Source organism: Melanaphis sacchari, unplaced genomic scaffold (assembly GCF_002803265.2).
Source record: "Melanaphis sacchari strain LSU unplaced genomic scaffold, SCAv2.0 Contig44_pilon_pilon, whole genome shotgun sequence".
Lineage (NCBI taxonomy): Eukaryota > Metazoa > Arthropoda > Insecta > Hemiptera > Aphididae > Melanaphis > Melanaphis sacchari.
In genome coordinates, this window is record NW_020271295.1 from 1146836 (window position 1) to 1168768 (window position 21933).

The 21933-nt window shown below is 25.9% G+C and overlaps 2 protein-coding genes across 4 annotated transcripts in view; one reads left to right on the forward strand and one right to left on the reverse strand.

Annotated features, from left to right (window-relative positions):
• Positions 1-7134: 7134 nt before the first annotated feature.
• The window catches only part of LOC112598032, a 31669-nt gene continuing 16870 nt past the window's right edge, over positions 7135-21933 (reverse strand). For all 3 annotated transcript variants that reach the window (XM_025344340.1, XM_025344338.1, XM_025344337.1), the window contains 13 exons: positions 14892-15016; positions 13599-13663; positions 13244-13356; positions 13013-13181; positions 12866-12954; positions 12593-12786; positions 12252-12515; positions 12034-12171; positions 11821-11970; positions 11670-11745; positions 11308-11604; positions 9543-9929; positions 7135-8573 (listed from right to left, as the gene is read on the reverse strand). In XM_025344340.1, coding sequence (XP_025200125.1) covers positions 7348-8573; positions 9543-9929; positions 11308-11604; positions 11670-11745; positions 11821-11970; positions 12034-12171; positions 12252-12515; positions 12593-12786; positions 12866-12954; positions 13013-13181; positions 13244-13356; positions 13599-13657 — 3162 coding nt within the window. In that variant the 5' untranslated portion in view covers positions 13658-13663; positions 14892-15016 and the 3' untranslated portion in view covers positions 7135-7347. The remainder of the gene's footprint in view (positions 8574-9542; positions 9930-11307; positions 11605-11669; positions 11746-11820; positions 11971-12033; positions 12172-12251; positions 12516-12592; positions 12787-12865; positions 12955-13012; positions 13182-13243; positions 13357-13598; positions 13664-14891; positions 15017-21933) is intronic.
• On the forward strand, positions 13967-20114 carry LOC112598049 (pickpocket protein 28-like). The gene is made up of 9 exons (XM_025344376.1): positions 13967-13995; positions 14068-14208; positions 14293-14496; positions 14583-15066; positions 16809-17079; positions 17739-17798; positions 18270-18465; positions 19622-19713; positions 19963-20114. The coding sequence occupies exons 1-9, from the start codon at positions 13967-13969 to the stop codon at positions 20112-20114; spliced, it is 1629 nt and encodes a 542-aa protein (XP_025200161.1).

Consider the following 21933-nt stretch of genomic DNA (forward strand, 5'->3'; position numbering starts at 1 on the left):
CATACCATACGTCTCAAACAGCACTATCCACTCCTATTTAAAAATGAAAACTGTCCAGGAAAGCAGGAAGAAACAAAATCACATTATAAACGCTTTCATAAACGTCTGTCCTCCAACAATAATCCACTAATACGCGATTTCGCAGTCCCAACCATTCCTGGCAATCCATCTCTCAAATGTAGTTGGTGTCGTGACTTAATTGATCCCCCCAATCCCCATGCAAATTTAAAAAAAAAACTCATTAGTGAGTGTTATTGATGGATGGCTTCTCACATCTCGTGTTTCATGTAAACATATATGCTTATATTAGTTCTCCTAGTTCTTTTTTGGTTATGTTATATAATATATAATACATATATATTTAATTTCAATCTTTACCACATGTACTTATTGTGCCTCTTAGGTATAGATTGTATATTTCAAAAAATAAAAAAAAAATTATTAAGGTATTATATATACAATTCACTTTATGTAATCCTGTTTCAAAATATTATACAATTTATATATTCAATTTTCAATTATTCTTATAAGACGAGTATAATATATACTATGAAGTAATAAAAATTGGTTTTAAGTTTTCGAATTGAAAATTTCTATGATTATCTCGAAGCACACTTTTTACCAAGAAAAATGTCTTCCGCATCACAAGATACAATTAGAACATTTAATAGATACTTAAAACTAGATAAATCTTCGACTGAAAAATAAAGTAATGCAATAATAAATGATTAAAATAACTAGTATTTTTTTTATTTTTTTTTTTTGGTTTTTATCTATATCTGTTACTAGAATTTGGAACGTTAAACAAAAATATATATTTATATCTGTATTAGTTATAATTTAAATATAACATAAACATAGAATTATAGTGTACCGGTCACTGAACTTTGAATAAGTAATGTTTATTATTTACCACAATCATACGATTTATATAAGTGTTAAAATAGAATCCAAATGTTATTATTAGAAGCGTGATTATTGCCGGATAGATTGTTGACAATAATGACAATATTTTACGATATGAAACTTTTTTTTTAAATCATATTTAGCAGTGCATGAACAACAAGCGTCGACCATAATAATTTAAAATGGTTAATATATCAATATTGAATAGAATAATTTTTATAATTTCTATTGCGGAAATTAGATACTATAATATCTTATATCAAAAAAACAATATTATACATCAGTAAAAAAAGTTCAAAGGGGATCTATTTCCCATATCTCCCTGTAAAAACACCACATACATGCAATATACATGATAAATAATCATATGAAAAACAATTATTTTTTTTTTTTTGTATACACAAAACATTTTATTTATATAATTATATCAAATATGTATAACATGAGTATTTATCATGAAGTAAATCACCAAATATAATAACAAAAATATATAAAAACATTAAAAACTATGACAGGATAGATGGACACAAAAAAGGGGGAAAGGGTACCGATAGCGTTCGTGAGAATAGAACTGGGCCACCGTTTCATCGAATACAGATGTATTCACGTTACCGCAATCGGCCCAAGGCGGTCGAACGGAGTGTCGGACATGTAGGGTTGCGGGCGCGCTAAGACCGTGACCGACTGGTGGTGTCGGCGCGACTGTGGCGAACTACAAGAGCGGCCTGTGCGTTGACATACACTTGGATTGGATCATATGGATGGCGAGGGCGGACAATGACGGAGATTCGGGCAAGTGCTAGTGCATTTGCAATAGAGTGCAACGGTTGCAACATGAGGCGGCCGGCCGACGGGATTCAGGGGCGAAAACTCAGTGAACCACCGCACTGGTTCGAGTCCTGTGTAGGTAGGTACGTCATTTTTGCCCGGATGCCCCGCCGGTCGAGTACGAACTGCCGGCCGCCAATGCGCCGAAAACGCCGAGACCGGTTGCAAGACGTGCTTACAACCGGATGCGCCGTCAACTGTGCTACACGGTTTCACGGACATCCGGTCCTCCATTGCTTATCTACCCGAATCTGCGGCAATACTGTCATTGCGCCTCCTCGCGTCCGTCGCGCCAGCGACCGATCACCGACACAGCTGGTTGGACAGTCTCGATAAAAAAAAGTCGTCCCGTATCACAACCGATGTTCGCCATAACACGTCCACCGGAAAGACGCAACCGCGGAAAACGTGATATAAATAAATATACCGCCTTCACAATCGTGCGCTTTCGGTATCCTTTCCCTTTCTTATGGTGCTTTTGATCCCCATCTTGATCGCGTGGCGACACACAACCACAACACATGGCCCTGAAGACCCTCCGGAAACCTCTCCGAAGGGTCGACAGGAATTGACGTCTTATTTGTTGCGGTTGTGTAAACGGCACCATTGTATCGATACCCACGACAATAACGGACATCTCCAGCTTGTTTTCCTCAATAGTAGGTTTGAGTGTTTTCGTTGTTTCGACACCTGCAGAGTCACCGCAGTCCTTCTTAATATCCACCATCGGAGTTTCGACCGGCGTGCTGCAATCGATTTGTTCACAACCGATGATCTCCGTTGTCGATGACTGGATGGAAAGTGCTGGCGTCAACATTTGCTCCTCTGCAAGGCTATCCGATTTGGGGCACGTTTCTTTTAAGGATACACAATGCATCAAGCTTTGCTCGGTTGACGTGATTTCCATTACGGTTTGAAAAGGATGAAAAAAAAACTTATAACAAATAACTCTACCTAACGTCTGTTTATTGCAGAGTATGAAAATCAACTGATGAATTAATAATTTTCTCCATGATATATATACTTATATAAGGATATCATCTTGGCAATAATCAAATATGATTTAACAAAATTTTATAAGCAGTCAATAACAGTAATATAAGTAATGTAAAAATGAAACAAAATACTACGTTTTTTAAATTTAATCATTATTCATAAATTTTATACTTGAAATTTTCACGAAATGTTTATATTATCATTTTAAATTTATGGTATAGTTTTTAAAATATTTCGACTCTTTTTGAGCTATTTATAAATTAAAGGTATGAGATAAATACCAATAAAAAAATATTCACTGGGTCGAAAAATTCATTAAAATTTAATCCAAGATCCCACATATGATTTTTTTTAAATCTGTATAAAAGCATTAAAAACATTTAAGCACAATTCAAAATTGCAAAAACTTTTAAATTATTTTTTTGCTATATTGTTAAAAATGTATAAAAAAATTTTTAGTTAAACACTTAGTAGAGTAACCACTTTCATTATAGACACTATTGAAATTTGAAACTAATTGCAACTCTAAAACAATTTTAAAAATCTTTAAACATGCAACATATAAATTCTTAATAACAACATTTTCACCAAACAACATATAATAAGGGACATTAACCATTAATCACCAAAGAGTTCATAAAACCTTTCTTCCTTTTGAGCGACTTCAATAGCCGCAGCGTTTATTCACATTCACGATTTTTTAGACATAACCGAGTTCAGCTTGTAATAAAGTATAAAATACCTATCATTATTTTTGTTTGGTAACACGGAAAAAACAGTTTGAATAATTATTACTAGAAATTAATATTTAAGTGAATATAAATTATAATGTATATTAAGTTAACATGTTGGAAATATCATCTATACTAATTATACTACTATACCGGATACCCACACAAAATCAGTATACTAAAAATATTTATCCACATGCATTACGCTAAATTTTATCATTATGCAACCAAATTTAACTCAAATGTATTTAGTATAGTTACGAAGTACACAGGGATAGTTAGTATACAAACACAAAGACCTAAATAGTGGTCACTTTGGACGGATAATATAGAGGTAACTGGGATTGATAAGAAGGTAGACAGCTTGTCCAAGCGTGAACGTAAGATATATTATTTCGCTAAATTTAGCCCCCTGTTCTTTAAACCAAAACGATAAGAAATTTTAGATGGTTTTGAATGAGCTTTGTACCATTTAGGGATTGGGATGGAGAGCTAAGAGTGGTTTGTCACTAAAGAAATCACAGGTAGTTGTAAATTTAGTGGTAGCCGGTAGGTTGATCTGAGGTGAATATAGGTTGAATAATAGTGAAGCTGCGGCCGCAGCTTGTATGGTATACCGGCATAAATTGGGAATATTTCAGATGTGTAAGATACTGAGCGTACAGTGAAGTTTCTGTTCTGAAAGGAAGATTTAAAGAGCTATTAGCAGGAGAAAAAACAGTTTAACTTGAAGAGAAGGCTTTTATGTCAAACTGTGTTGAAAGCTTGTGCTTGCACGTCTAGGAATGTACCTGTACCTACATATTAGTATTTTTTTCAATGCGTAGAAGATGTTGTCAACTAGGCAGTGGATTTAGGGTAGTTATAGAAAAGAGTGATTGTGGCAAAATCCAAATTGAATGTTAGATGATAGGTAAGCTTTAATGACTGGAAGAGTTAACTTCAACATTAATGGTGGGAATTTAAAACGTATATGTATAATATTTTATTATTATGAATTATACTATAAGTACTCGATGAGCTTTTTGATTTTTCTATGATATTTTATCATCTATTTTTATAATGGAATTTTTTTTACTATTTTACGGTATTTATAGAAAAATATTATTAAAATTTGAATTACTTAAGTTGATGTAATATATGGTATAAATATATACTATAATATAATAATTATTAATTAAATACTAATAATATGATAAATGCAATATTTTTAGAGAAAATTATAATAACCTACTGTTAAAAATTGTAATACTAACAGTAAAATAAATTACTTAGTAATGATTTTATTAGTAAAAACAAATCAAGAAGTATACTTAGTAATAAAGGTTAACAAATCTCCGTTTTGCAGAATCGTTTTTCGTATTTATTGATAGGTAAATTATTGAACTCAATTTTAATACACCATCATAGTGACCCTCTCGATACGTAATGTACAGTAAAGTGGTACCCCATGTTTACTTTTCTTTTTCTTTTTTTTAAATTTTACAATAATTGAAACAAGTCGGAAATTTAACGACTAACGAGCTATATTATGATGGAAATTAAAAAAAAAAACACTAAAACTATTTATAGTAGGTACTTAGGTATATGTACTAATCAACGCATAGTCATTTATATCATATATCATACATCATATATTATAATATATATAGATTAAAATACTTTTAATATATATATCTTGACATGCCTATTTGGTTAAATCATTGTAACATACGATTAAAGATAATATTACCTATATATTAAATTAAATTGTAATGGATATGTTAAATTTAAATTCAATGATAAACAAGCTACAACACGTTTGGGTACAAATTTTTTTCCGATAACGTTAAGTACTTAAGTAAAATTTTTTTTTATGTAGCTGTTATAGGTTAGATATTATTTATTATAGGTATACATTAATTAATTACCGTAATATAATAAAAAGTCGTAAGCGCGTTATGCCGCGTTGTGTGCGGATCATAACAATTTAAATAAAAAAACGTTACGTACCTTCCATAAGCGTGATTGTTAAACGTAATTATTATTAGGTATTATGATAATTATGATTCATGAGAGAATTGCGGAGGCTATATCTGCACTGTCCAGTAGAACCTATCTATTTCGGTCTACTGGCGTCGGTGAAACTCACTTTATGAACTATTTCAATTAAGTTGAAATCAAGCTACTCTATTAATTAAATCGCAATCTAGCACTTTATTCGTTTTTCCAAATTTCATTATATTTAATCGCACAATATGTATAAAATTCATAGCGTACAAAATGATTTATAAGATAGGTATAAACAAAGCAAAAAACTTATAGTAAGAATGAGATTGTAAATAATTATTGCAAAAGAGACATTTTCCAAAGCTATGTTTTAAACAATGGTTTTTGTCATGATGTTAGTAGAATGTACGTACAGACTTGCCTAGAAAAACATCTGACAAATAATTGACTGCGAGAAAATCAAGGTTTTTCCAAATAAATCTCCGTTATGTAGATTTTTCATGAAAAAATAAATATGTCTAATCACAATAATAATTTTATTTTCAATACCTAACCATTAACAAATGACAATAACTTACGAAAAGTTGTTCGATTTTTGTTGGCTGAAACAAAATTCATGCGTGATCCAACATTATTTGAATTCCGTGATGTTACATTATTGTAACCTATAATAATTTTAAAAGACGAGCTATCCAACGCAATTTTTTTTTTTTATTTGAAGATAGTGCGAGAGAGAGCTTTATATAGTTCATTTATAATATTTTAATATTGATAATAAAAAAATTAGATTACAAACTTTACATAACACAAAATTTATCACGTATTTGAAATATTATAAATATTATAAGTTCCTATTATCAAGTCCAGATTAAAGTTTTTGAGCCTACACTATGAAATAAAGTAGATATTATCTAAAAAATTATCTTTAAATATAATATAATTCATAACATGTGGAAGTATTTAATTCAAACATTTTTTTTTTTAGATTTAGCTGAAATGAATTTTTTTATCATATGTGCACATTTATCATATAACTGATAACAATTATTAAATTCCAAGAAAAAAATTAAGTAATATCAAGTATTTTATTTTCAAAATAATTTTTTCTTTTTAAATACTTTTATTTTTATAAAGGATTAAAAGTAATACCTAAGTATTTTCTTCCACTCATAATATTTTAAAAGAATTAATTATTACAATCCTATAAAATATGTATTGTTAAAAATTAAAGACACATAAAGTCTTGTGCATCTCTCTGGATTGTTCTCCCTTAATCCCAAGTTGTCTATTAAAGCATAATATAATAGCACTCGGCAGATAAACTTCATAACAAAAGTATACATTTCTTTCATTTTAATGTCCAAATGCTGTAAGAATTTTTAATATGTACAAGTAAAATCACTTAACCGAGTTGCATTGGATATTTTATACGTAGTTTATTTATATTACTATTAGTAATTTATAATTTTATTATTATTATAGTGGACATAATAAACTAATTATTGACCAAAACATTGTATATATTGAATAATAATTATGCTGTTTTACTTTATTAATACCTATTAACTTATAGTTTATAAGTCAATATTGTAGTACATAAATACATGTTTACAGTACATATAAATATATATATCATTATACAAATAGATAAAAACAAAACATAGTAACAAATACATTGCTCACAAAAAACATCACAAATATTTATTTATTATTATAAAGTTTAATCAATTTCTTGTTTGTATTAAAAATATATTATTCGATTAACAATGTCAAAATAGGATTGGAAAAATCATAAAAAAAACTTAAAAAAATTTAATTATACTGCTAAAAATCCTTAAAATAGTATAGAGATCATAAGAATAAGGATTTTGTATTATACTATAAGAAATTTTTTCTTTTAGTTAATACAATATTGTTTAGCAACTTCCACTGGTAAAGGCACCAACCAATAGTCAGGTAATTGGTTATTGTGTTCTTTAAGGTATTGATTAATAAGTTCATTAGGACCAGGATGTTCTTTTCCATTGGGTAATCTAACATAAAAATTAACTTCACCATTTAAATCTGGCTTTGAAATAATTTGACATTTCACATTAACCATTGAAGAGTTATTTGGAAGATGGCCATTTGACATAATTGACCTCCTTTTGATTGAATTAAAATGGGAGTCTATTTTTTTCTGTGGTGTTTTAACCATAGTGACTTCAATACCTTTTGGTAAATGTACATTTGCTGGCATAATAGTAACATTTTGTGAAAGTTTTTGTATAATAGATGATGTTGCTTGAGATTTATTATAATTAGTAGGAATTATTTTTCTGTTTGCAGAAACAGAGTTGTATGATCTATTTAAGTTAGTTTTAAAATTACAAGGTTTTTTAATTTTTGACGGTGAACTCTTGTGTGTTACAGTCATTGAAATAAATTGAACATCATCTTCATCATCACTAATAATAATTTGATCATCATCTTCAACTGAAATAACAACAGATTCTGTTGGTTTATAATTATCTTGTTTATTAGTTTTATTATTTTTATTTTCAGTACAAGTAGAGATTGATATTTCTAAATTATTATAAAGAATTTCACAATCATTTTGCATATCTTCATCTACGGTTATAATTTCTACTGGTTTTAAACTATCGGGTGGTTTTTCGTTTTCTTCTTTATCACTATCAATAAGCACAATTTCTTCATTACTAAAAACATTATCAATGTTTTTGGAATCAATCACTCTTTTATTATGATCATAAACAATTTTATTAGTATTATTATTACATTTAACATTATTTTGAGTTTTTGGTAATTCAACTGATTTGATAGAATTATCTTTCTTATTAGTATCAAACACTTTAATTTTAGTGTGTTTTGGCACTTTATCTTCTACCCTCAATCGTTTTTCTAATTTAGCAAGTTTAGGAGGTGTTTGCAGTAATGGTTTAATTTTGTTTTTAGGCTGGTTTATAGCACCCCATTCGTCTTCAGAATTAGTAAAATCAGATATGGATTTAACATCATTTTCACTAAAATATTCTTCAGATTCATAGTACTTATCAGTTTCAAAATATTGTCTTGTCGCCAATTGTCTTGTCCGTTTTCTCAAAATTATTTCATTACTCTGAGCTAAAAATAATAATAATAATGATGATGATATTGCATAATGTCTAAAATATATTTTTTATTTAAATAAATAGAATATATCTGATATAATTAGAATATTTGGAATAATAACACCTATATAAATATTTAAAAACGTTAAGATAATAAGTATTGGAAATAGTTACAAATAGAAAATAAAATGTATTAACAACACATTGAAATTAATGACATGTATAATTATTTAAAAAAAACAATAATGAAATACTATTAAGAAGTACCAGAAGGCAGAAATAAATAAAAAAAATTAAGTTAGAAATTATAAAATAAAAATTAATAACCCAATTATCAATAATAAAATTAACACGCTATTATGAACTTGATCTACTCAAAAACTTTGGTAAAATGTACTGCCAGTTATTAAATAAATAAGGAGTGATTGAAGTTTAGACCTAATCATCTAACAAAACTGTAAGACTTAAACAGAGAATTTTGAAGAATTTCCAATTTTATTATGTCTTAGTTATAGTCATTTTCATATTCAAAACACTCTTCATTTGTAATAACTTATGGAAAATTAAAATTTAATATTTTATTTTTATGTTTGTTGATAGCACTATTTCAATTGAAAAACAAATATTTAAATTTTCTTTAGTTAAAATATGGTTAACTTGTAACAAGTTACCTTAAATTGTTGTCAGATGATATTGACTTTTTAATTGTTAAATTATTAAGTGGTTACAAAATAATGACCATATTGTTATTTTTTTAAATATGTCTTCAAAATAAAAAATATATTGCTAGTAAATATTATTATGGATATGACTTTGTTCCAATGCTTTAGCTTTATGGTCAATTTGACAAAGCATGCCGATAGACGTTATGATACCGTCACCACTAAGTACTGATCACATTTTGAACAAAGTATTTTAGTACAATATTTTAAAATTTATTATTTTAATTTAACAAGAATTATTAAATATAAATATCTATTACCTTTTATTGTTGGCTTTGAATCTTTCTTTTCTAAAAGTGATAGATTATTTTTATTTTTTGAACTAGCTAATGTTTTATTATGTTCATAATATTCATAACTCTGACTAGTATCAAATATGTTTTTAACATTGTGTTTTGGCATTTTTCCTTCTACACATAACCGCTTTTCTAGTTCAAGAAGTTTAGTAGGGGTTTGCAGTGGTTGTTTAACTTTATTTTTAGGCTGATTAATAGCACCCCATTCATCTTCAGAGTCAGTAAAATCAGATAAGATTTTATCATTTTCACTAATATATTCATCAGATTCATAATAGTCATCAGTTTCAAAATCTTGCTGTACGATTAATTTTCTTTGACGTTTCTCAACAATAATTTCTTCATCAGGAGCTTAAATTTAAAAACCATAATATTAGTTTGAATTATTTGTAGAATAATAAAATAATTATGAATATTGAGTATAAAAACAAAAAACTCTATTTGCTACATAGTAAGCATTAAGTAAATACTATCATTGAGTTGGTTGCTGAAATGGGTATGTTAAATTATAAAAGACAATTTTTACCAGAGATCATATCAGCTTAGATTAATATAAATAGCTTGATATATTGTGGAAATGATCATCCCTTGTTAGTGGGCTTTAAAATGTTTTATAATATCAAGTTTTATTAAAATACTTAAATTTTTTTTGTTTACTTTTTATTTTTTCAGCAATTCAAGGCAAACCAGGATATTATGATACAATTAAATAAAAAGGGATGAAGAAAAGAGACAATATAATCAAAAAAGTGATTACTGATCAAACAAACTTTATTGCACTAACTGCATATTTAACCCAAATTAATTAAATTATATCAATATAACAATAATAAGTAAAATATAATGTTAATAAAAAAAATGAAAAATGAAACATACAAATATAAAATTCTAGATGCAATAGTAAACATCAAAATAATGTTATATGAGACATCATTTAATAAGGACTAACAGTATAACGAAATAATATTAAAATTGTTGTTTCTAGTTTAAATGTTTGTCAACATTTTAACTTAGAATAAAAAATAGTACTTATATATTTTTGATATTTTTATACCAGTCAAAGAAAAACTTATAATAATTCTTGTATTTAATTTTTAATTCCTAAATATTAAAATTTAATTTAAAAAATCGAAAACTATAATATATATATATATATATACTATGAGCTATTTCTTTTAATTAATAAAAATTAAATAAATAAAATACAAAGTTCAAAAAAGTTATCTTTTTTTGAAGAAATTAATGATGATCATAATCTCATAATTGATGTTTTATTCAAAAAAATGGCTTTGTTCAATTACTAGGCTATGATATGAATATTAAATATATTTTCTTTAAAACTAATCAAATGTTAGTAAAAAATGATTGTGTATTAGGCTGTTTTTTTTTTTTAAACTCTGGTATTAACCATTCGAAAGTATTTACTTTTTATTAACATACATAAAAAGGAAAAATTATGGTCATATATTAAGAAATCTATACATAACTCAAAAAGTCAAAATATTTTGAAAGTTGTACTTATTTTTTAAAATGTTGAGAGGTTTTAATTTTTGACTTCTCTCTTTCATAAATTAACTAAATTTATTTTTCTACTAAAAAATACATTGAAGTTGAAAATTCAAGTAATTTTTCGGTTCAAAGGGTGATTACAAAAAAAAAAAAAACACTAACACATAATCATAAAATCAATACATTCATTGCTACACATAAAATCTAAAATGTATACTACCTTGAACTATTGACTTTGAATCTTTTCTTTCCCAAAATGATATATTATCTTTATCCTTTTGAATTCTATCTGGATATGATTCACAGTCTTTAAATAATTTTATTTTAGAATCATTGTTTAAGACAATGAAATTATATTCTTCTGATTCAATTTTCATAAGAAAATCTTCTAGAGCAGTTATTAATTTTTCAGGTACAGATGTTCCTTCCATATCCAATTTATAAAGAAATGTCCGAAGACCTTCAACCGAATCAGCAATTAACTTAAAATTTTTTTCTTTTTTAAATGAACAAAAACCTTTGAAAATATAAATTTTATAAAATATAAATTATTAATACAAAAGTTTGAAGGAATGTTCTTACCATTCATAGGTTGATTAGCTTTGATATTTTCCATTTCTTTATCAGTTTTTTTTGATTCAAGAAATTCAAGACTTGGCTTAAAAATAAATAAAATTATTTCATAATAATAATATTATTTAAATGATATAAATTATAATTATAAAATGATTACTTCATCAAATGGAATGTTATAATAATATATCCTTAAATCCGGCATTGAATCAAAAAAGAAATATTCCTCGGTTTCTAAATCATTTTTCCATATAGTACATTGTCTTTCATTACAATTTGTAATAATATCATTAATAGTTTTAAATTTAACCTAAAACAAATATATACATAAATAATAGAGATTATTAATACATATAAATGTTATTAAACTTACAGAAACATAATCACAGAGTCCTTTTAGAAGCCAAACTTTCATGAAATATGAGAGTTCACTATAATCTTTTTCAACTAAAGGATTTTTTTCATTCATAACAGTCCAAAAATCTGGATGGATACCTAGTGAATTCATTACCTGAAATATAAAATTATTTTTATTATTTATTCCATATAAGTATTAAAAATAAATTTGTTAGTAATAAAAATAATACTTACAATAACTTTATTTTTATTTTTTGAGTGGTATACTTTAAACCAGTCTGATACTTTTCTTGAAAGTTTTTCAGACCAAATTGTATATGGCATTACTTGACCAACAAACTTTGTTTTTTTGATTGGCATCAAAAGAGTAGTCATGATTTTACCCATAGTTGTAGATTCTTTAGGCATTAAAAACATTCTTTCAATTTCTCCTTGATTAATAATATCAAGATCAAGTTTTTTAAATATAATAGTCACAAAATTACCTATTTCTGGTAGCTAAAACATAAAAAAAATTAATTCAGATTTAACACAAAATACATATTTAAACTTATGTTAATCATTATAATATTAACCTCCCACATTGAGCTGATATATCGATGAAATATGTCATTAAAATAAACTTCATTTTCCCAACATAATATTTTTTCTAAAATATGTGCATTATCTTCATCAGTGGTAAGAGTGGTAGACAATATTTTATGATACTTCTTTAATCTTTCAGGGCGACAATGTGCAACACTTCTTAACAATACTGAATCATAACAATCTAAACATAATATTTTAATCATTTATTTTATAATTTTAATGAAGTAATGTACAATTTAATTAATAAATCAATAACATACCTTTTGGATATCTCAATTTAGAATTATGTTTACTTTCCATGTTTAGCAAATTGAATGTAAGATCAACATTAGCCAGTGATTTATAATTTCTAAAAAAGAATTATTTTATTTCTAAAAATATAATTTGAATAAATGAATAATTATTACTTATCAAGACAACTGATTTTTTCTTCTAATAATTCTTCAATTTCCAATGATTTTTTAGTATGATCACTTCTAACACCATAAAATGAATAGCAATTTAAAAATACTGTCCTTATATCTTTTATTGCATCAGTAATAGAACAGTATTCTCCATTATTAAATTTTGTATCAACTTAAAATTAAATAAATATTGATTAAATAAATTAAAAATGTAAAAAAAAAAAAATGATATACTTTTCTTAAAATCTATTTGTTCTTGTATGAATTCTTTATAATCAATATCTACAGAGTTGTTTGATAGATCTTTTAAAACAGGAGGCGCTTTCAAATATATTTCTTCAAATATTCTAAAAATGAAAAATATATAATATACAATATGTTAAATATATTAACACCATATTATCATAATATATTAATCCAAAATTAATCATGCATCATTCTACATAATAATCAATTACCCATTAATTAAATTAAAATGTAAAAATGTATTTATTGTGTATATTTTAGTTCTCTATTATATAGATATAGAAGGTCAAAAAAAAAATCTATATCTTTTCATTAATTATTGTGATGTATTGTTATAACTTACTTGTAAATTTCTGATACCTCTTTACTTTTTACTTTTTTAATATTGTTTGACTCATCCATGTTTACCTATAACATGGATATATACATTAGAAAATATAATAAGAATTAACTGTACCATCTACCTATACTTATTATTATTATTATTTTTTTAATATTAAACATGATATTAAAAGTAATTTATATATTAAGTGAATCACATGTCATAATGTTTAAACCTTAAACATTTTAAAACAACAAGAAACTACCTGCATGATATATCTGAATAATAATATAACCTCAATATGCGTATGGGCTAGAAGTGTGTCGTGCTATTGAATAATATTGCTATTTGAAGTTCTTTTTAAGTTTTTTATTGAACATTTTTAAAACATGTATACTAAAGACTTTGAACCTTATAAGTATCCAATAAATAGACATTTTCGTAATAATTTTGATATTAAAAATAAATCCAACTGGTTTATAAACAATAGTACTAATACTCACACAAAACCAAAATCTAAAAACAAAAAAATCGGTAATAAATGGAAAAGAATGTTAAACGACTATTCGCAGAATACGACTTTGCACGGACTTAGATATGCCGGTAATAATGAACTTAGCGCTAGTGAAAGGTGCAGTAAAATAACAAAATAAAATTATTAATCAATACAGTTTATTGACATATTATCTTAAATTACACATTATTGCGTTTTAAGGTGTTTTTGGATAATGTCTTTTGGATTAGCAGTTATCGCAGCAATTTACTTTATTGTGAACTTGGTCCATAAATGGCAAGACATGCCTGTAATTATAAGTCTATCGCCAAAAGCAACTCAGCTTACAAGTATACCATTTCCTGCCATTACCATATGTAACATGAACAACGCAAGAAAATCTGTTGCCCGGACCATTTTAGAAACGTAATGTATAATTAATTAATTAACAACTAAGAATTTCTTAAAATACATAAATATATTTTGACAACTTATGTATATTTACGTAATAGATCTTCAAAAATTAATAACAATATCGACCGCCGTTTGTTAAGTGATTTCTGTGACGAAGATCCATTGTCAATGGATTCATCAATTGACAATTACACAGGCGATTGGGATTCATTAAAAAAATTTATGATTAGAGTATCTCAACCCTGCAATGACATGATTGTATCATGTCAATGGGCAAACAACCCTAAAGTTTGTTCACAATTATTTAATCCTTCATTAACTGACGAAGGTATATGCTGTTCATTCAATAAAGTAAAACCGGATTACATATTTCGGAACCCAAAATATTTATCAGATTTAAATGTTACCTTTCAAAATCCGTCTGCAAATTGGACTCCTGAAAATGGATACCCGCCAAATACGCCTGCTGAATATATACCGTGGAGGCCCTGGGGTGCAGGTAATCATCTAGGATTAACTCTTGTTTTGGATGCTGAAATTGAGGAATATTATTGTTCATCAGAAGTCAGCTATGGATTCAAGGTAATATTATAAATTTATAGGATTTGAATCAATAGAGTAAAACTATACTTTCACTTGTATTTAAATAAAGATATAAATACGCAAACATAACAATTATTTAAATAATATTTCAAACAAATGTATTAATAAAAATTTGAGAACAAATGCAAATAATTTTAAAATATACATTTTGTCTTAAATGTTTAAACTAGACTATTGAGTTTAGTGACTAATTTAACCTTTACATTATATTAAGCATATACAGTAGAACTTCGATTAACCGTCACTCGATTAACCGTCACTCTCTGTTATCCGTCATCAGTCATCGCCGAAAAAAAAAATAATTAGGCGATTAGACGATTTTTTTTTATAATAAGTGTGGTATGTATGAGATGTTTATAATTTATATGTGTTATAATAATTTATTTATATGTTATATTTTTTTTATATGTATTATTTTTAAAGTACACACACGTAAAAATATAATAAATGTGTGTATATGTATGTACACGTTTTTTTTTTTTGCAAAATTTCCGTTAACCGTCTATTCGATTAACCGTCATAGCCCCGGTCCCGACAGTGACGGTTAATCGAAGTTCTACTGTACCTATAACTACCACATTGACACCAAATCGTTTTTAAATATCATAAAATGTTCCTACATAATATATTAACAATTCGTGTAACACAGAATTGAGTGAGTCTGTTTATTATATATTTATCTCTTATACATACGTGTAACGTACACAAAACTACAACATCCGTTAACTATAGTCGAAAAAAGTTATATTTATAATTTTCAATTCATATCACAATATACGTTTATTTTTTAAGAAAATAATCTAAGAATATGCACTCAATTTTATTATATACGACTACTAACTACCCATTTTTAGAATGTGTAGGTATTATTTGACCTCCATTTTTGTTTTGCTTATCAAAATTTAACGTTAATGTTAATAAAAATAATTTTTTTATAAAACGAGATTTCATTTGTGTAGGTACCATAAGTTGGAAAACGCTCCTCTTCGGCGGCGTCGCGGAAAAAATGCGCAAGCAGTTTCCGCGACGTCGTTGGTTCAAAACTGTAAAAAAAAGTTGGAAAATTCTACAGTTGTATCGAATTTATTTCTGTGTGCATAGAAAAATAATAATAATGAAAACCCGAATAAAAACGAAATAGTTTTTCAAACAAAATTATTTGAATTTAAATTACAAAATATAAATAAAATAATATTTCAAATATATTTTTTTTTAAGTAATAAAAGTATTTAAATACTTTAAAAGACTGGTCAAAAAAAAGTTGAAAATATACATTGCTAATCTAATAAAAAAAAAACCTTTAAATATTCTTACATTAGCTTAAAAAATTAGAAAAATATAATTTTTTTATTCAAACATAATTAATTTATAACAATATATTGTTAAAATATATTAAACATTTAATTTTTTTTTAATTAAAATTAAATAAGTACAGTATTTGCATCCAATTAAATAAGTTATTATTTTTCTCACATAATTTGCAATTTTTTTTTAAATATAAACGCTAAAAATATTTAACAAACAATAAAAAAAAAATTTCAAAGAATAATTTTTCCAGTGAAATCTGTTTAATAATTCGTTAAATTTTTTATCACTATCAAATTACTTATACATACACAAAAATTAAGATAATTATTAAGTAAAAATATGAAAATCTTGCTTAAATATATTTTATTATGCTATCAAAAATCAGAAATCAGTAATTATAATATTTATTTTAGGTGATGTTACACAGTCCCGTAGAAACTCCAAAAATATCATCATTTGGAAGTTTAATATCTCCAGGAAGAGAAACATCAATAGAAATCAATCCTACAGTAGGGATGGCTACACCAGCATTAGCTGAAATAGAAAAAGAAAAACGTCAATGTGTGTACTCGGCGGAAAAACAATTAAGATTTTATACAACTTATACTCAACGGAACTGTATACTAGAATGTGAAGCAAATTTTACACTAATGTTTTGTCAATGCGTCATGTATTATATGCCAAGTACGATATCAATAAATTAATTATTTTATTAACATGCTTTAACCAGTGTCGGGTTTAGAAATTTAAAACTAATAAGGATTCATAGACCACTTTAACTTCAATCATCATTGAATTGTAAATTCGAAGCATTTGTTGTGTAGTGATATATTTTTAATAACATTTAGGAGTAGTAGAATTGTTTCGTTCTTAAAAAATGTTAGAGGTTTCTGATAAAAAAAAAAATTTAGTTAATACATTGAGGTATTCAAAATAAATAATAAGTGCTTAGTGATAGATAAAAAATAATCGAAAAACGGGAATATTTACACAAAACTAGTTTTTTATAAAAAGATATTGATATAAACAAAATATGTAGAAGATATCGATTTCCCGGTTTTTAAACATTTATAACGCTTGCATTTATTTAAATCTTTTTTCTACAATAATATTTTAAAACCAATAGCTAATAATATAAATACATATTATACAACATTGATGTAATATGTAAGATATAAAATATGTAAAATTAGAATAAAAAATTACAATAGAATGTGTATTGATGAGTAACTACGTTTATAGGTTTAAAATTTAAATGTAGTTATTACCAAAAATATAATTACTTAATTTTACGTATATTTTGACTATGGTATTGATTGCTATACGTATAATTATATTTTTAGAAGACAGTTTTTCAAGGATTTGTGGAAAAAAAGATGAAGCATGTTCAGATAAAGCTAAACGTAAGTTTCAAGCAAAAAGTAATATAATATTATATTTTAATTGTCTATCTATTTTTTAACATTTTTAGATTTTAAGTGGAACGATAAGTATATTGATTAGGTACACTATGTAATTTTTTGCTATCTGTCATCACCTATTAAAATAGTAAAAATATTTAATTGTATTTGGATAAATTCTTAGTAATTTTTAAAATAATAAAAAAAACTAAAAAATAAGTAAAATTTAAATGTTTATACAAAAAAAAATGTTATGTCGACACTTGGGCGCAGAAAGTTAGGAGCGGGACAATTGAGCGCAGGACTTATAGGTACAAATGTACAATGAAAACTTGAAGCAGACATCAGTTATTTTTAAAATAAATGTAAAATGTATACGTTATTTCACCTTAATATAGTATCTTAATGTACATTGATTCAATGTAGAAACAATGACTTCCGTCTAATATTAATCAACTTTTATTCGTTTTTAAGTGGCAATAGAACTGCGATATAGTTCACCATTAACGAACATGACACAATTATTGAATGGAACATATTTACCAAATTGCACTTGCTTACCAGGATGTTATTGGATTGGATACAACAAAGTACAATCATCATCACCTTTGGCCAATAGTTATAAAATCAAGCCAAAATATTTAGCTGGAAAAACTTCCAGTTATTTTAAGTGAGTATCTAACTAATTTGTTCACTTTAATAAAATTATTACGGTACAAAACAATCATTGTAAAATCAATACATTTATCATTCAGTTTAAACATTTTTTTAATTCTGTAGAATCTAAAAATAACATTCAGCTATATATAATATATGTAAATATATTTAAGATCGTCTTTAGCAGCATAGTTATAAAAATCTGAATAAATAATAAATTCAGAGACATATTTTATGTATATAAAAATTTAGGTTGTAATATTTGAAATGATCTGTTTATATAGTTGCTAAAAAAAACTTTGTAACTACTTAATGTAAATACCTATGTCAAAAAAAAAAAAAAAAAAAATATTGCAAGATCTGCATTTTTCTAATGAAAGTTACTTAATCCACAATTTTAATTTAATTTGAAATCCAATTATTTATCATTGCCTTTAAATATTATTTCACATTTCTTTAGGTATGGTTAGAATTCTCAGGAAATGAAATATCATTTGAAACGTGAAATAAAAACTGTTAATAGCTCATAAATTATATACGTTTTTTGGGGTAGATACACATTTTTTATCGTTCATTGTTCAATGACAACCAATCATTAACAAATAAATAGTATTTTGTTCTGTATATTTTAATATATTATTTTTTATTTGTAGTACTATATTTATAAAATTTTCGGATTAGATATAGTAATAAACGGATAGACAAAATCTGTTCAATATTATGTGTGAACAATTATCATCGTCTACGATTTAGTATTTCAGTCATCATTCTAACTCCTTGTTATTAAGTTACGTACTTAAATGGGTTTTTTGTTTAAAAAAAAAGGGATTTTTCAGTGAGAAAAATAATTTTAATTGACAAAATTAAGTTCTATTAAACGCAAATTTTCTATGTTCTAAGTATGTAAGACGAAGACAACATTTGCAGGTGTATCGTCTTTTTAAGTATATACATTTGTTCACCTAAAACTAACTAATTGTATTAGGATCAATGATATAGAGAAGCAAATCACCTAGTCTTAGAAAATGGGAAGCATTTCACACACATGAATCTCTATTTAAAAAAAAACATTTTAAGGGTTGACAAATGTATTATACATAATTTATATATATAGTTATAAATGATCTATAACCTTAATACTGACTATATTATATTCAATTATGTTTTAGAAAAAATATGGCTGTAATTCACTTTTTCTTTGAAGAAACTCAATTTACTGGTTTTACGAAAGGAGAGTTGTTTGGATTTACAGAATTTTTATGTAAGGCTATAAGCATATTATAAATGGTAGTAATGATATCATATTAAGTTTAAAAAAAAAAAGTATAATTTATTGAATTTTAATGTTCAAAAACTATATTTTATAACAAATAATAATTAGTTTATTTTTTGTGTGATAAAATTTGTTTTAATTGATTAAATTAATTTTTATAAAAACTAAAACTTATAAGTTTTAGGTAAGTGATAAAATAAAAATTAATTAATAAAACAATTTTTGATTTTGTTTCAGCTAACACAGGAGGACTTTTAGGATTGTTCATGGGTTTCAGCTTTCTCAGTGCAGTTGAAGTAATATATTTTATTTCATTGCGTTTATGGTGTGCAATACCAAATAAAAAAAAAGTAACAGACCAAAAGAATAATCTAAAAAATATTTCATAATTTAGATTTAGATTAAATACAATTTAGTATAAACTAATATTAAAGAAGCATGTAACACAAAACATTTTTCTCTTTAAATTATGATTAAATATTTAATATTGTAGATACGCCCATCAAAAATTATTTGGTGAAAAACAAATGAAAATAGTTATAATTTTAAGATATTTATAATATCCACGAGACTTTAATGGGTTGGCTTTTTTCTGGATCTTGCCATAGCTGCCACTTCACATGTGTAAAAGTTATTGTTTTATAGGTACTACGATTAATTTTTTTCAAAATTATATTATTAATGTTTATTTTTTTTTTTTTAAATGTGTAAATATTTGTACTAAAGATGATAGAAAAATCAAAATTTTAATACCGGTTTTGTGTTAAAAATGCAAAAAGCAATAATATTTTGCGATAAGCAAAATTGAAGTAATATATAAGCGTATAATAAAAATAACTTTTATTATTCTTTTATCGAAAAAGTAACACTATATTAAAATTGTGGTTCTACTTTCATCTTCAGTGCAAAAAGATACATTCATATTCATGAAAAAAATTTAAAAATATACTTCCTTAAATAAAATATGATGTGAACCAAATAATTTTCATAGCTACATCCTAATTTTGTCCCATATATAAAAATATACTAATTCCATCTCATGCTATATTTTTCTTATTTCAATACTAAAAGAACGTGAGGTTTAATTCTACCATAAGTACAAACATAAGCTACATTAATATATATTATAAAACTATACTTTAATTTAATAATAAAAATAATATGAATTCGGTTATCGCACTAAATAAACTTTTCAGTCGTTATTTATGCGTGTACGTGGTACACGAAACAACGTTCTTTATTTACAATCGGTAATTACATGTTATTAATAAATTATATGGTATTTAAATCTTAAATGACTGAAAAGGAAAGTCGCCTAATGGCGACATCCGTGAAAAATGTTTTTAAGGAGAGAGAGTAGGTCCTCGTCAGTTTCTTTTAAGGCGCCTGAATGAATTACATGGAATTTTTTAAGACAAAAGATGAGCGATAATACGATTTGTGTGAGTAGGTACTAAAAATTGTATTTGTTTTTTTTTTTTTTTTAGGTAAATGTAGCAAATTTATTTAAAGTTGGAATGCATAATGATTCCAACGCCTTTGTTATTGGTCTGGGGATTTATCAGAGGAGTTTCTGATATTAAGCGTATAGTCAATAGGCATATAGACTGAAATGCACGTATTCATTTATTTAGGACTGAGACCCAAAGTTGAGTATCATAGTACTACATAGATCTTAGAACTATGTTTATTGTCCGTCACTCTAGTCCACATAGTTTTCAATATGAGTTTAAAGTTGAGTCCAAGAAGATGAAGTCTCAAATTGAATGCTTTACACTTGTTTATTAAATGGGGACTTCAATCCAGACGTTTACTAAGTATTAGACCCAAATATTTGTGTAGAAGATGGAATTTTCGCTTTATCAATAAAGGTTAGAAAGTATTTCAAAAAGTGTAGAGTGAAAATAATTTGAGAGGATTTTTAGTTGTGAAACCAGACGTTTAGCACAGATGGGCGGTTTTAGATTTGTTTAGACAGCATGAATAGAATCTATGTCGATTGGAAGAAGAGCAGGAACATCAGGAAATGTACCTTAATTTATATTAAAAATTGATAATATGTATAGTGAAAAATGTAAAATATTTGTAAAATAGTTCAAAAAACAATACAGACCATTAATACAACAAATTAGTGAAATAATTAAACGTATTAAATTTTAAATATATACAAATTAATAAGTCATTTCAAAAACTTTAAAAATCATTATA